Source organism: Balaenoptera physalus, assembly GCF_965194825.1.
Source record: "Balaenoptera physalus genome assembly, chromosome: 3".
Lineage (NCBI taxonomy): Eukaryota > Metazoa > Chordata > Mammalia > Artiodactyla > Balaenopteridae > Balaenoptera > Balaenoptera physalus.
Window position 1 is genome coordinate 14636879 of NC_138890.1, and position 13952 is coordinate 14650830.

At 42.9% G+C, this 13952-nt stretch overlaps 1 protein-coding gene and 1 pseudogene across 2 annotated transcripts; one reads left to right on the forward strand and one right to left on the reverse strand.

Moving 5' to 3' along the window:
• Positions 1 to 1261: 1261 nt before the first annotated feature.
• LOC309658788 (olfactory receptor 7E178-like) lies at positions 1262 to 4693 on the forward strand. The gene has a single exon (XM_082457804.1). It carries the CDS (start codon positions 1286 to 1288, stop codon positions 2246 to 2248), a length of 963 nt encoding a protein of 320 aa, XP_082313930.1. The 5' UTR covers positions 1262 to 1285; the 3' UTR covers positions 2249 to 4693.
• A 100-nt stretch (positions 4694 to 4793) lies between these two features.
• LOC309658779 (olfactory receptor 7C1-like) lies at positions 4794 to 11275 on the reverse strand (annotated as a pseudogene). The gene has a single exon. The product of its transcript is annotated as an olfactory receptor 7C1-like (transcript).
• Between the last annotated feature and the right edge of the window lie 2677 nt (positions 11276 to 13952).

The window sequence follows — 13952 nt, forward strand, 5'->3', positions numbered from 1 at the left end:
GGATTTGATGAGAAATCAACCCCTCACAAATGTTCAGGAGTAGAGACATTTTTAAGAAATTTTACATAGCCACTACAAACAAAAAGAGCAAAAAGCAAACTCAGCCTCAGAAGTTTCTCTGGGAGTGTATAGTGCTGATAGAAAAAAACCCTGCAAAAATGAAAAAAATGAGCATTTATTAAAAGTTTATTATTTCTTCATTGGTGCATCATATATTAATGCTATCTTCAGGATCAGCGATGCTGTATGATTTTATGCTTTTAACAAAAATATGTTTATCAGAATGTGAAGTCCACCAAGGTCAAATATTTGTATTTGAATTATATGTGAAGGGACTCTGACCAGACAACCCACACATTTGAGTGAGCACTTCTCTCCATGGAAGATGGATGACATAAAGCCAAGTAAAGGGGCTTCCCTGGTGGCGCAGTGGTTGAGAATCCGCCTGCCGATGCAGGGGACACGGGTTCGAGCCCTGGTCTTGGAAGATCCCACATGCCGCGAGCAACTAGGCCCGTGAGCCACAACTACTGAGCCTGTGCATCTGGAGCCTGTGCTCCATAACAAGAGAGGCCAAGATAGCGAAAGGCCCGCGCACCGCAATGAAGAGTGGCCCATGCTTGCCGCAACTAGAGAAAGCCCTCGCACAGAAATGAAGACCCAACACAGCCAAAAATAAATAAATAAATAATTTAAAAAAAAGTCATTATTTAATTGAAAAGCTTAAAAAAAAAAAACCAAGTAAAGATGAAAAACCCTTAAAGATAACTGGCATACAAATTACATCTGTGAACATTGATTTTAATTTAGGATCCAGTTAGTGTGGTTTTAGCTCTTTAGGACTAAATTACAAATCAAGGAAATTTCCTGTACTGTATTTGGATAAGATACAGTACATTTGGGTGCTTTTTGGTGTCCTTTAACTAGAATGATTTTTTTTTGTAAGAGAGAATACTTTTAATTCCATCTGCTTCCTTCAAATGGAGGGTACAGATATTTTATTGTGTTCATGGATTTGTGATCTCAGATTGTCCTTACTTCTCTCATACTCTCTAGCCTCATGCCTCTAAAATAGGTGTATAAAGAAATGGTGAATATTTGGGGCATCAATAAAAATGTGCTCACAACTGAGAAATATTGCTGAAGGTGCTGGAGTGTACGGTTTTCACGCATGGATACTTTATTTGTGAATTTCTTAAATCCAAAGTATGGAAATTATTAGGGTGCCTCTACATTTGTTTGCTTATTCAACACTCTCTTCTTTTTCAAAAGGTGTCCCATAAACATGGAAGCACAGAATCTGACAGATGTCTCAGAATTCCTCCTCCTGGGCCTCTCAGATGATCCAGACCTGCAGCCCCTCCTCTTTGGGCTGTTCCTGTCCATGTACCTGGTCACTGTGCTTGGGAACCTTCTCATCATCCTGGCTGTCAGCTCTGATTCCCAGCTCCACACCCCCATGTACTTCTTCCTTTCCAATCTGTCCTTAGCTGACATCAGTATCAGCACCACCACCATCCCCAAGATGCTTGTGAACCTCCAGACACACAGCAAATCCATCACTTATGCAGGGTGCCTAGCTCAGGTGACCTTGTTTTCTCTTTTTGGATGTTTGGAGAGTCTACTTCTGACAGTGATGGCCTATGACCGGTTGGTGGCCATTAGTCACCCCCTACACTACCTGGTCATCATGAACCGCTACCTCTGTGGCTTGTTGGTCCTGGTGTCATTTTCCATCAGCGTTTTGAGCTCCCTGCTGCACTCCTTGGTGATGTCACATGTTACCTTCTGTGCAGATGTGGAAATCCCTCATTTCTTTTGTGACCTTTCTCAACTCCTCAACCTTGTCTGTTCTGACACCTCCGCCAATAACATATTAATCTATTTCATTGGTACAATCTTTGGTGGAATTCCTCTTTCAGGGATCCTTTACTCTTACAGTCATATTATTTCCTCCATTCTGAGAGTCTCAACATCAGGTGGGAGGTATAAAGCCTTCTCCACCTGTGCCTCTCACCTGTCAGTTGTTTGTTTATTTTATGGAACAGGCATTGGTGTGTACCTCAGTTCAACTGTCTCATCTTCCCCCAGGAAAGCGGCAGTGGCCTCGGTGATGTACACTGTGGTCACCCCTATGCTGAACCCCTTCATCTACAGCCTAAGGAACAAGGACATCAAGAGTGCCCTGTGGAGGATATCAGCAAAATACCTAATGTCAACACCCATGCTATCTATTTTTGGTTCATAGGACTGGAAAAGGCCGCAAAATCAAATATGTGCAACGAGAAATTCTCAATCTGCTGTCATGTAGCATATACATACCTTTATGGCTCTCTGCTTTCTGTTTACACAATTTTTCATCTTAGAATAGCTCTAATGGAATTGGGAAATTATTTGGATACTCCTTGTGAGTCATAGCCCTTCCAGGATTTTACATAACACCTCAGTATACTCTCTCACTTTCTTTATACATTATCCTGGACCCTTGGTAATGGGCTGTCTTGTTTCTATCATTGCAAAATAATCATAGCTCTCTCTCTTTTTTGTTATTTATTGTTTCTATACTTTTCCTATGATTTTTCCCTATTTGTTTGGTGGATCTAAACCCTACCTTAATGACAAAGACATCTAATATATTTTTGCTCCTTAATGAGTTTTGAACAAATAGGATGGCTATTTAATTTTATTTCCAACCCAAGGTTTTTGAAATTGAAATAGGACCCTATTAATACTGAGTTTGGATACACAGTTATCAACTGGGACTTTCCTAAGAAAACTGGGGTGTATGCTTTCCAAGGAGCAGGTGGGAGAATACCTACCAAAACAAAGTTGATTCCCAGGTTTACTGATAATTCTCTTTCCCATTACCATTTAACTTCTCCCCAATCATATCACATAGCTGGACACAAAGGGGCAATAATTGAATGATTCCACACCTAAAGTAGTCAAATTTATAGAGACAGAGAGTAGAATGGTGGTTGCCAGAGGCTTTGGGAGGAGGAATGGGGAGTTAGTGTTTAATGGGAAGAGCGTTTCAGTCGGGAAAGATGAAAACATTCTGGAGATGGATGGTGGTGATGGTTGCTAAGCAAGGTGAATGTACTTAATGCCACTGAACTGTACACTTAAAAATGGTTAAGAAGGTAAGTTTTATGTTATGTCATTTTACCACAATAAAAGAAAATCTCCTGTCAGGAATGAGGGACATATGCTCCCATGTTGGGTGTTACTCAGCCCTGAGGAATCAGGTCCTAGAGGGATCGGCCTCAGCTACAGAGACCACCAGGCAGCCTACATCCGATGACTGTACAATGTCAGTGTGTAAGCATTTGGCTCCTTTGCCCCAACTCCAGCTAACTCTAAGGGCTCATCCTAGCTCCAGAGCTCCCTGGTGGTTTTCAAAGGACTATGATGGGCTTCAATTTGGCTTGAATTTTTCAACTGTCCTTCCTTGCTACAAACAGTTTGCCAAACTGCAAAGACTGAGGGAACAGTCCTCACAAGACTGCCCTCATTTCAGACACCAGCGCAAATTCAGTGGTTCCCGGGGGACCCTCACTGCAGGCCAGTTGGCTACAAATTCAGGGACTCCCTCACATTCAATGATTTTCTACAATATTCAAAGTAAGGGAACTCCCTCAGGTTCCATACTGCCCTAGCATGGCTCACAGAACTCAGGAAAACACTCTACTAGGCTTATAGTTTTATTAGAGCAAAAAGATACAAATTTGAACCAGACAAAGGAAGATACACATAGAGAAAGATCTGGACGGTCCCATATGTGAAGTTTCTTGTTGTCTTCTCTCTGTGGAGTCCAGACCCATTACCTCCTCTTGGCTACAATGTATAACAATAACCCCGCCCCCCCCCCCAAAAAAATTGCCAACTGGGTAGCTCATCTGAGCTTCAGTGTCTAGAATTTTTATGGAGGCTTTATTACATAAACATGATTAGTTAAATTGTTGCCCATATGGTTGAACTCAATTTCCAGCCTCCCTCCCCAGAGGTTGGGTTGGTGTCACTTTACCCAAAGCTCCAACCCTTCAATGGTTTGCCTTTTGGGCATGACTAGACCCAATCTTGAATCATCTCATTAGCATAAAGTATCAGATATGGTCCACAGGGCCCACCGTGAATAATCAATCACTCCTATCACTAAGGAAATTTCAAGGGTTTAAAAGTTACTTCCCAGGAACTGGGACAAAGGTCATCTCTCTCTTTAGGTAAGGCCAAATTCCTTACTATACATATGCCCTTCCATAAGTTTTGACTCCAGGGCACTGCCTGGTAAACTTCCTGCATGCTAATCACTGTCTCAGTCAGCTTCCCAAGGAACTCAACTTTGGACACCTTGTTACTAAGAAAATTAATTTGAGAAGGCCAAAGAGACAGTTCCAAGGTAGTTCTTTGAATAGTAAGCAATGTTCTATGAATTACAAACCTGTTGCTGGGCTCAGTGATGGGAAGATTTAAGGAGAGGAGATGAAGAATAGACACTTTGGGGCAGCAAGGAGGTCCCCATAGAGAATCTTAATGAATCTGGAAGTCCAAACTCAGAGATGTTTTATAGAAAGAAAGTACAGAGTTTGAAATAATAAGGTAACACACATAGCTGCATGTGTATTATACTTTATAAATATATTTAAAATATTTGACCCCACAGTAGAAATAAAATATGACTTATGAATAATAATTTATTTGTCTGCTGTCATCCTCCTGAAATTTCTGCTCCTCAAATTTCTAGAGTCAATTGTCAAACCCTAAGCACTCCCTGCTTCCCCATTCCCGATTTTCGTTACAAATTTGATAAGGGTCCCAAAGTTCTTCCATTCATTAGATTTTTTTTTTTTAAATGGGTTTTTTTTTTTTTTAATTTTTTTAAATTTTATTTATGGCTGTGTTGGGTCTTCATTTCTGTGCGAGGGCTTTCTCTAGTTGCGGCAAGCGGGGGCCACTCTTCATCGTGGTGCGCGGGCCTCTCACCATCGCGGCCTCTCCTGTTGCGGAGCACAGGCTCCAGACGCGCAGGCTCAGTAATTGTGGCTCACGGGCCCGGTTGCTCCGCGGCATGTGGGATCTTCCCAGACCAGGGCTCGAACCCGTGTCCCCTGCATTGGCAGGCAGATTCTCAACCACGGCGCCACCAGGGAAGCCCCTCATTAGATTTTGAAGACGTTGATTATGGGGATGACCTCAGTGTTTAACACTGAGTACATTCCTGCCATTCTGGGAAGAGGATATTTCTGAAGAAGAGAGGAACACTCCAAGGCTTGTCCATTAGAATGGAGAGACAGGTGACACCAACTTGCAGAAGGTGCTTTATCTTCATTTTGCAGACATACTACTTTTTTCTTGTTTCCATTGTCAAAATTCAGTAGCGTGTAGCTGTTCAGATTTTCAGGTGAGAAACCTAAACGTTTCCAGGTCACGCAATCTCCCAAATTTTGTCATCTTAGATCCTTGTTTCCTTTCTCCCATATCAAAGCAATTAAATTATCTGAAAACTATGCCTCAGTTACATGATTTAATTTCCCCATCCTTCAAAAACTGTTCATATAGCCATTTTGCTCTTGCAAGAGTGTCCTAAATGGCTTCTCAATACTCAGTTTCTCTCCCTTTATGTGGCATCCAGACTGACTTTTTAGGTGGAACCAAAACTTATGATTTCTTTGCTTAAAACTTCTTAGTCATTTTCTATTCCTCCTGAGATAAAATTGGAGCTCTCTGCCAAAGTTCTAAGACCCTTCATTATTTAGCCTCTTCCATCCCTTTCCAGCTCCCTCACTGGTCCATGGGCCAGCACCATCAGCATCATCTGGGAACTTCTAAATGCAAATGTTCAGGCCCCACACCACACCTGCTGAATCAGACCACTGTGGCTGGAACCCAGGTATCTCTAGTTCAGCAAGCCCACCAGGTGATTCCACTACACAATAAACTTGAGTATCCACTTGTCTAGAAATATTGGCTTTCTCGGAGTTCTTCAAACCGACCATGTTCTTTCCAGCCTCTAGACCATTGCATGTATTTCTCTATGTCTAGAATTTTCTTCCTCTTTCCTACTCAACATTTTACTTAAATATCAGCACTTAAAGATGCCTTCCCTGACCTCCCATCTAAATTCTCCTAATGTTCTCTCCATCAAGTTAGTCTCTGCTCCCCTTTTACTATTATTACTTTCTGAGTGACTCACACATTTTGAGTATTATGAGGGTCAATCTTTGCACAAGCTGCCTCAGCTATCCTATTCCAAGTTAAACTGATGCATCAAGAAAGTGAGTTTTCCTCCTCTTCCAGGCTAACGTCCTTCGTGAGATGTGATATTATTGATTTAAACAGGCAAGACAATGGACAGTTTCATTGCCTAAACAATACTTGATAGAAATTTGTTATGAAATCTATAAAGTTGTTGATTGTGCCAAAGGAAAATTGCATCATAGTGCAACAGGTAAGGAAGACTTTATCCAACACTACTGCAATCGAAGTCAAGATTTTTGCAATAGGGGAGGAGATTGAACCTATCTCCACTGAAAGAAAAGATGGGAGGATTTTTAAAGCTGGGGGAAGCTAAAGGAAAAATACTGGAAGATATTAGGGGAGGGAGGGAGGTTGATAGGATTAGGCCATCTCTTTTTGCTAATTGCTGCTTTTTGAATTTAAGCTCCTACCCTCCCACAGAAGATGAGAGATAGGGAAACTAACTTACTTGCTGATTACATTTCAAAGGGATGGCATTAAGAAAATCATTCTTGGGTTGTAAAAAGGACAAGAAGCTTGGAGAAGATTTATCTAATTTGAAAGGAGCAGAGAAAGAATTTGAAAGTTATCTAATGTAAGTGCTCTAAGAAAAGAGAGGTCTGGAACAGATAGTCAGGTAGAAACTTGTGTAAAGTTTAATGAAGCTGAGGTGAGCCTTAAGGTGGTCTCAGTCAGTGGATATCCAAAATTTTCACTGTTGTTCCAACTTTGCAATTCTTTGGGTTTTGAATATGGTCTGGTAAGCTAACCTACATACTGAAGCAGCAGTTTTAAATTATGTTGACAAGTAACTCGAGTTCTAAACTCAAATGACAGCGTTAACAGTGAGAGTCAAGGCAACAAATCTGGAATGGTAAGATCGTAGGTGAGCACACATCAAGAGCATTGTGTGATTTAGATAACCAAAAATATCAAGAGCAATTCAGCAAAAGGCAGAAGTGAGTTGCCACGATTGAAAATCATGCTTCTTTTCGCAGTTTCCAGAACCAAGCCTGATTTCAGTCTCAAAGCCTAGAGATTAAAGGAATTAAAGGGGGAGGTGGGCCCCCCTTTTGGAAGCCCATTATTGTTCTCCAAAATGGTGACATTTTTCAAGGACACTACTTGGTAGCAAGATGATTCCATCAGATTCCAATCCTAGAGTAGACAAAGATTCTTCTTTACCGAGATGAATATTTATGTGTATATGTTTGCCATTGCCTACAGTGCCTTGGCAAACACGACCATCCAAAGACTTAGCACATCATCCAATTTTTTATCGTGTAGATATGAAAATAAACCTTAACCAAGAGATACAGTTGTCTTAAGATATTCTGCATCCCTTGAAGCTGCTCAGCATCATGTACCTAGAGAGTGGCAATTTTGTGATTCAATTCCTACCCTCCTGAATTGTAATCCAGCACTCTGCCCTGGCACCATACTTGAAGATATGTCCCCTTTCAGCCAGATTTCATCACCATCTGGATCTTGTGCTTCAACCTCGGTAAATTCACGTTGAAAATGAGGCAACTAGGGCCAACAACTTACTAGCACTTGATCAGTTCTAATATTCTGGACCATGCAGTTTTTCTATCTCTAGTGATACATTTTCGTAGCTTATTTTGCAAATATACTAAATATATGGAGAAGAGTTCAACCTTGCCAATAACTAAATAAATAATTCATCCATCAGTGTATTTTCTGTTTGGACATATAGCGTGATCTGATAAACTTGGAGATCCAGAATTTAAGCTCTATGAGGGCAAAGATTTTTGTCTTTTTTCCCCCTTCACTTCTGTATTCCAGATACTTGCATCAGCCTGGCACACCAAAGGTGCTCAGTAAGTATTGTCGAATAAATGAATTTGATAAGAACTAGCAATGGTATTGATAAAATGCACTATTTCATTATTCTTATTCAACGATTCTGAGTCTGTATTTGAAGTGGCTGGTATCAACCTGCAGGACTGGATATCCAACCTGACGTGCAGTGATGGATAAGTAAAAGGAGGGATGCAGAGAGCAGGACTGAGGCTAACAGAGCAATCACCATAAGAGGTTAAGACAAAGTATTCACAAGGCAATTCTGACCAAAGTCACTTATGGAGGATGTATGAGAAACAAAACTCGATGTGATTAAGAGGCAGAATTTCTGGTGGTAGAGGGTGTAGAGAAAAAAGAACCCTCCTGGTGGGAATGTAAATTGGTACAACCATTTTGGAGAACAGTATGGAGATTCCTTAAAAAACTAAATATAGAACTACCATATGATCCAGCAATCCCACTCCTGGACAAATATCCAGAGAAAACCATACTTGAAAAGATACATGCACTCCAATGTTCATTGCAGCACTATTTACAATAGCCAGGACATGGAAGCAACCTAAATGTCCACTGACAGAGGAATGGATAAAGAAGATGTGAGATATATATATATATATATATATATATATATATATATATATAATGGAATATTATTCAGCCATAAAAAAGAACAAAATAATGCCATTTGCAGCAACATGGATGGACCTAGAGATTTTCATACTAAGTGAAGTAAGTCAGACAGAGAAAGACGAATATTGTATGATATCGCTTATATGGGGAATCGAATACAGAATGATACAAATGAATGTATTTACAAAACAGAAACAGACTCACAGATCTCAAAATCAAACTTATGGTTACCAAAGGGGAAACGTGGAGGGAAGTGATAAACTGGGAGATTAGGATTAACATACACACATTACTATATATAAGGTAGATAACTAATAAGGACTTACTGTAGAGCACAGGGACTCTATTCAATATTCTGTGGTGACCTATATGGGAAAAGAATCTGAAAAAGAATGGATATATGTATATGTATAACTAATTCACTTTGCCGTACACTTGAAACTAACACAACATTGTAAATCAACTATACCTCAATAAAATTTTTTAAAAAGAGGCAGGATTCCTTTAGCTAACTGCTGCTACCACTGTCAACTCAAAACCCCTGGACCAGTGTTCCCATCTCTGAATATAGAGTGTTCTCCCAAGAACTTTTTGTAGAGTCCTCTTTATGTCCTTGTTCCACAGGCTGTAGATGAAGGGGTTCAGCATTGGGGTGACCACAGTGTACATCACTGAGGCAATCATGCCTCTCCAGGAAGATGAATCAGAACTGAGATACACACCAAGGCCTGCCCCATAGAACAAAGAAACCACGGACAGGTGAGAGGCACAGGTAGAAAATGCCTTATGTTTCCCATTAGCTGAAGGGATTCTCAGGATTGAGGAGACAATTCAGGTGTAGGAGAAAAGGATCCCTGAGAAGGGAACAATGCCAAGAAATCCAGTCACCATATATAGCAGGATGTAATTGACCAGTGTGTCTGAGCAGGCAAGTGTGAGGGCCTGAGAAAGTCCACATTAAAAGTGTGGAATGACCCAGTTGGTACAGAAAGACAGCTGCAACATCAAGAGACTCTGGATTAGGGAGTTTGACAAGCTGATGAACCAGGACACAAGAACCAGCAGACCACAGAGCCAGGGACTCATGATGACTGTGTAGTACAGGGGGTGACAGATGGCCACAAATCTGTCTTAGGCCATCACAGTGATGAGAAAAGTGTCCATACCTCCAAAAACCAAGAAAAAATACATCTTGGTATTTTTTGCAGGGTGAGGCAGCCTGCATAAGTGTTGGATTTGCTCCGTGCCTGGAGGTTCACCAGCATCTTTGGGACCGTGGTGGAAGTGAAACAGATGTCAACAAAGGACAGGGTGGTGATGAAGAAGTACATGGGGGTGTGGAGCTGGGAGTGAGAGCTGACGGCCAGGATGCTGAGATGGGTTTCAATCTCTTGTCTTATAGCCTAGCATGTCATCTATGCTGGAAAACGTTTCACATGTTGAGAAGGATGTGTATTTTACTATTCGGTTGAGTGTTCTGTAGACATTTATTAGGTCTTGTTAATTCATAACGTTTTCCAAGTCGTCTATATCCTTGTTGATCTTCTGCCTAATTGTTCTATCCATTATTGACCGTGGAGTACTGAAGCCTCTACCTAATGTTGTGGAATTATCTATTTCTTCCTTCAATTCTTCATGTATTTTGGTATTTTCTTCTTCATGTATTTTGGTTTTATCTTATTCAGGGCACATATGTTAATAATTTTTGTATCTTCCCTTTTTTTTATCATAAAATGTCCCTTTTCATATCTAGTAACTTTTTTGTTTGTTTTAAAGTCTATTTTTTCTGGTATTAGTATAGCCACTTCAGCATTCTTATGGTTTCTATTTGCATGATGTATATTTTTTCACCCTTTTACTTTGTACGCATTAGACCTTTGAATCCAAGGACTGTCTCCTATAGAAAACATTTTTTAAAACTCAGTTTGACAATATCTGCCTTTTGATTGTATTGTTTAATTCATTTACATTTAGTTTACTCCTCAGGCCAGGTCCCCATGGGAGGGGGGCTGCGTGCGGACGCATGGCGAGCGTGCTGACGTCCACGAGCCCCGCCCCCACGGGGCCGCCCGCAGGCTTGAACCGCAGCCTCGCGGCGCGGAGGGCGATGAGACAGGCGCCAACGGCCGGCGATGCGGCGCGCGAGGAGGCGTGGGAGGGGGCGCGGGAGCGCGGCATCGAGGGGCCGGCCTAGCTGGGGCCCGTGGCCCTGCGTCTTCTGGCTGCGACGGGGGTCCACCGTCCGCAGCCACCGGGCAGGGGGCTCCTGAGGGGCGGGGACGCCAGCCGGGACCCCCAGGCGGGTGTGGGCATCGTGTCCGCAGCCAGCGTCCCCGAGGCCGCGCTCGGGCCATGACCACTCGGTGAAGTTGCTCTGCGACAGCGCGGCCGACTTCTTCCAGCGCTGTGAGGACCTGCGCGCGCTGCAGGATTCGGTGCCTCTGCCCGCAGTGCGCGCTTCCCTGCGGGAGGGCCTGCTGGACTTAACGCCGACCGCCTCCGCGGGGTGGACTGGACGCCGCTCCTGAGCACCCTCTGCCGCTGATCTGTATCCAGAGCTTCTTCCAACCACGGCTTGGTGAGACAGGTTTGTAGTTCCCGCTTCCAGGGGCTCTCGTGTGGGCGCTGCGAAGCGGGGTTTTAGATGGTGCAAGGTGGAGGGTGGGCACTAGAACCGGTGCCCAGTGCCCGGGTGTGCGTGCACTAGACGGGGCGTGCGGCCGAGGACTCCTGCCGGCTCGGTGACCCCGGCGGAGTGCCTTAAGGCTTCTGGGTCTCAGTGTTCTCATCTGTAGCATGGGCTGAACAGGACTCACTCTCTGTGGCGGTTACAAGGACTCACTCTGTTAATGCTTGTAGACTCTACAATGTAGAACACTTAGCACAGTTTGGAGCATCGTTAATTGTTGCACAGATGTTACCTGGTCTGTTGAATGACTTTTGCCTGGTACAGACCAAAGCGATTAGGAAATTGATATATCCCAGCTTCATTTCCTTTCCATTAAAACAGGGCTCAGGAAAAAAAAAATTTTTTTTCAATAGTCGTATCATATAGTGGAAAGAGCACCGGTGTGAAGGCAGCTTAGGGTTTGAATTCCAGGGCTTACGCTCTCTGTGGCCTGGGCAGGTTTCTTTTGCACTACAATCCCCACACTTGTAAAATGACATTAAAAACCACTCTTTCTGTGGGTTCTTAGAATTAATTAAGCAGGTTATGTGTGTAAAGTATCCTGGCACTTGAATGACTTGTCAGAACTAACGGCTGCTGGAGACAATGCTTCTGCCCTAGGTCATCTCCCCTTCTACTGGGTGGCAAGTAAACACAAGCACAGTAGTCAGTGCTCTGAAAGAAGTGAGTTCTGGTGCTACAGAGCACAGAATCTTTTTTTTTTTAATTTAATTTTTATTTTATATTGGAGTATAGTTGATTTACAGTATTGTGTTAGTTTCAGGTGTACAGCAAAGTTATTCAGTTATACGTATATCCATTCTTTTTCAGATTCTTTTCCCATACAGGTTGTTACAGGATATGGAGTAGAGTTCCCTGTGCTATGCAGTAGGTCCTTGTTGATTACCTATTTTGTATATAGTCGTGTGTATATGTTAATCCCAAACTCCTAATTTATCCCTCCCCCTGACCTTTCCCCTTTGCAAAGCACAGAATCTTTGAAGGGAAAGTTCAGGGTAGGCTTCTTGGAGGAGGTGCCATCCATTCTAAGGATATGTAGAAGCTCCTGGGGTGGCACGAGGGAGCAGTGTGTGTCAAAGTTTGAGAAACAGAAGAAAATATGGCAAAACTAAGGTACGGGAGTGGAACTCAGGGTTTGGGAAAGAAATGAGAGTTGATACTGGAAAGCTAGTGGGGCCCAACAGAAAGGGGCCTTGTTTGTCCTGTCAGAAGTTTGGATGTTTATCCTGAAGGCTGTGGGAAACCCTAAAGAACAGTGAGATGGACTTCTGGTTTAGAGACTCACTTGGACCTCCATGTGGAAGGCAGTTGATTGGGTGCAGGGTGAATTGTAATCTAAGGGTCCCACTTAAGTTATAAAAGGTTGGACTGGATTTTGGAGATCCGAGAGAGAATGCATGAGACCTGGTGACCAGTTAGAAAAGGGAGGGCAGCAAGCGTGGGTGACAGTTTACAGCTGCATCTTTTTGTGAGATACAGAGCACAGTAGGAAGGGATTGGGGTGGGGAGAGGATCTTACTTCATCTTCAGTGCTTTAGAGGGGCCTGGTAGACGTGTCTGGGCCCAAGGTACAGATCTGGGCTTTTTGGGAGGACAGGTATTTGAAGGCATGGGAGAGACTTAGGTTACCCACAAGAAGATCCAAAGAATCATAGGTCTGAGAGTTTTTTAAGTGGGTATATTTGAGGATGTTTATAAGCTGAGAGAAAATAGCCAGCAGAGGAAGGGTGTGAAGATCTACGAGAGGAAATTATTTTTCATTTGTTTTCAAAAAGCTGAATACTTACCGTGTGCCTGGCCCTTTTCTAGGATCTGGGGTTCACACCATCTGTTATCTCTTCCGCAAAGACAGTTCAACTCATCCCCTGGTGAAGAGAAGTCAGATTATTCTTTGCATCCCATTCAGGTGTAGGAACTGTTCTGTCCCTCTGAAGGGACTTTACTTAACCAGAGTAATAAGTTAGAAATCAAAAGAAATTATAGCTGGAAGGGACCTTAAAGGCCAGTGTACTTAATTTTGCCTAATATTTTACATTGAATGTAAGAACAATTTATTGCAGAGCCCATTCTCTTCAGAGTTCCTTCACTGACCTTTCTTTATGTCTTGCATGCAGTGGGTCTAGCTTGTAGATTTTGGCCTCCTCCTAAATTTGCTTCTTCATCCATATTCCATTTTGCCCGGACTATGGCAGAAGCTCCTGGGTGGTTTCGCGGCTCCTGGGCTCTGTTCCTCTAAGTTCATCTGCCTACTCGGGTTGAGTGATCTTCTAACATGAAAAGATACGCCTAAAATAATGCTGCTAATGGCTTGTCCACACAGAGTTAGTGCGTACTAGCCGCCCAGCGTGTGCTCTGCCCAGAGGCGTGTAGTCTGAACTGTGCTTGGCCAAGCCTCCTGGGGCTCTTTGGCCCTGAGGAAGGGGAGCTTTTTGGGATCACTCCCTTTATCTAATCGGTCCTTCAGCAGCGGGGCACCTTTTTCTAATCAGCGGAGGCACCCTTACTCAGCCAGCGGTAGCCCCAGTCCTCATCACCTGTGGGATACAAGCCATGCTGTCTCCCAGGCTTGCTT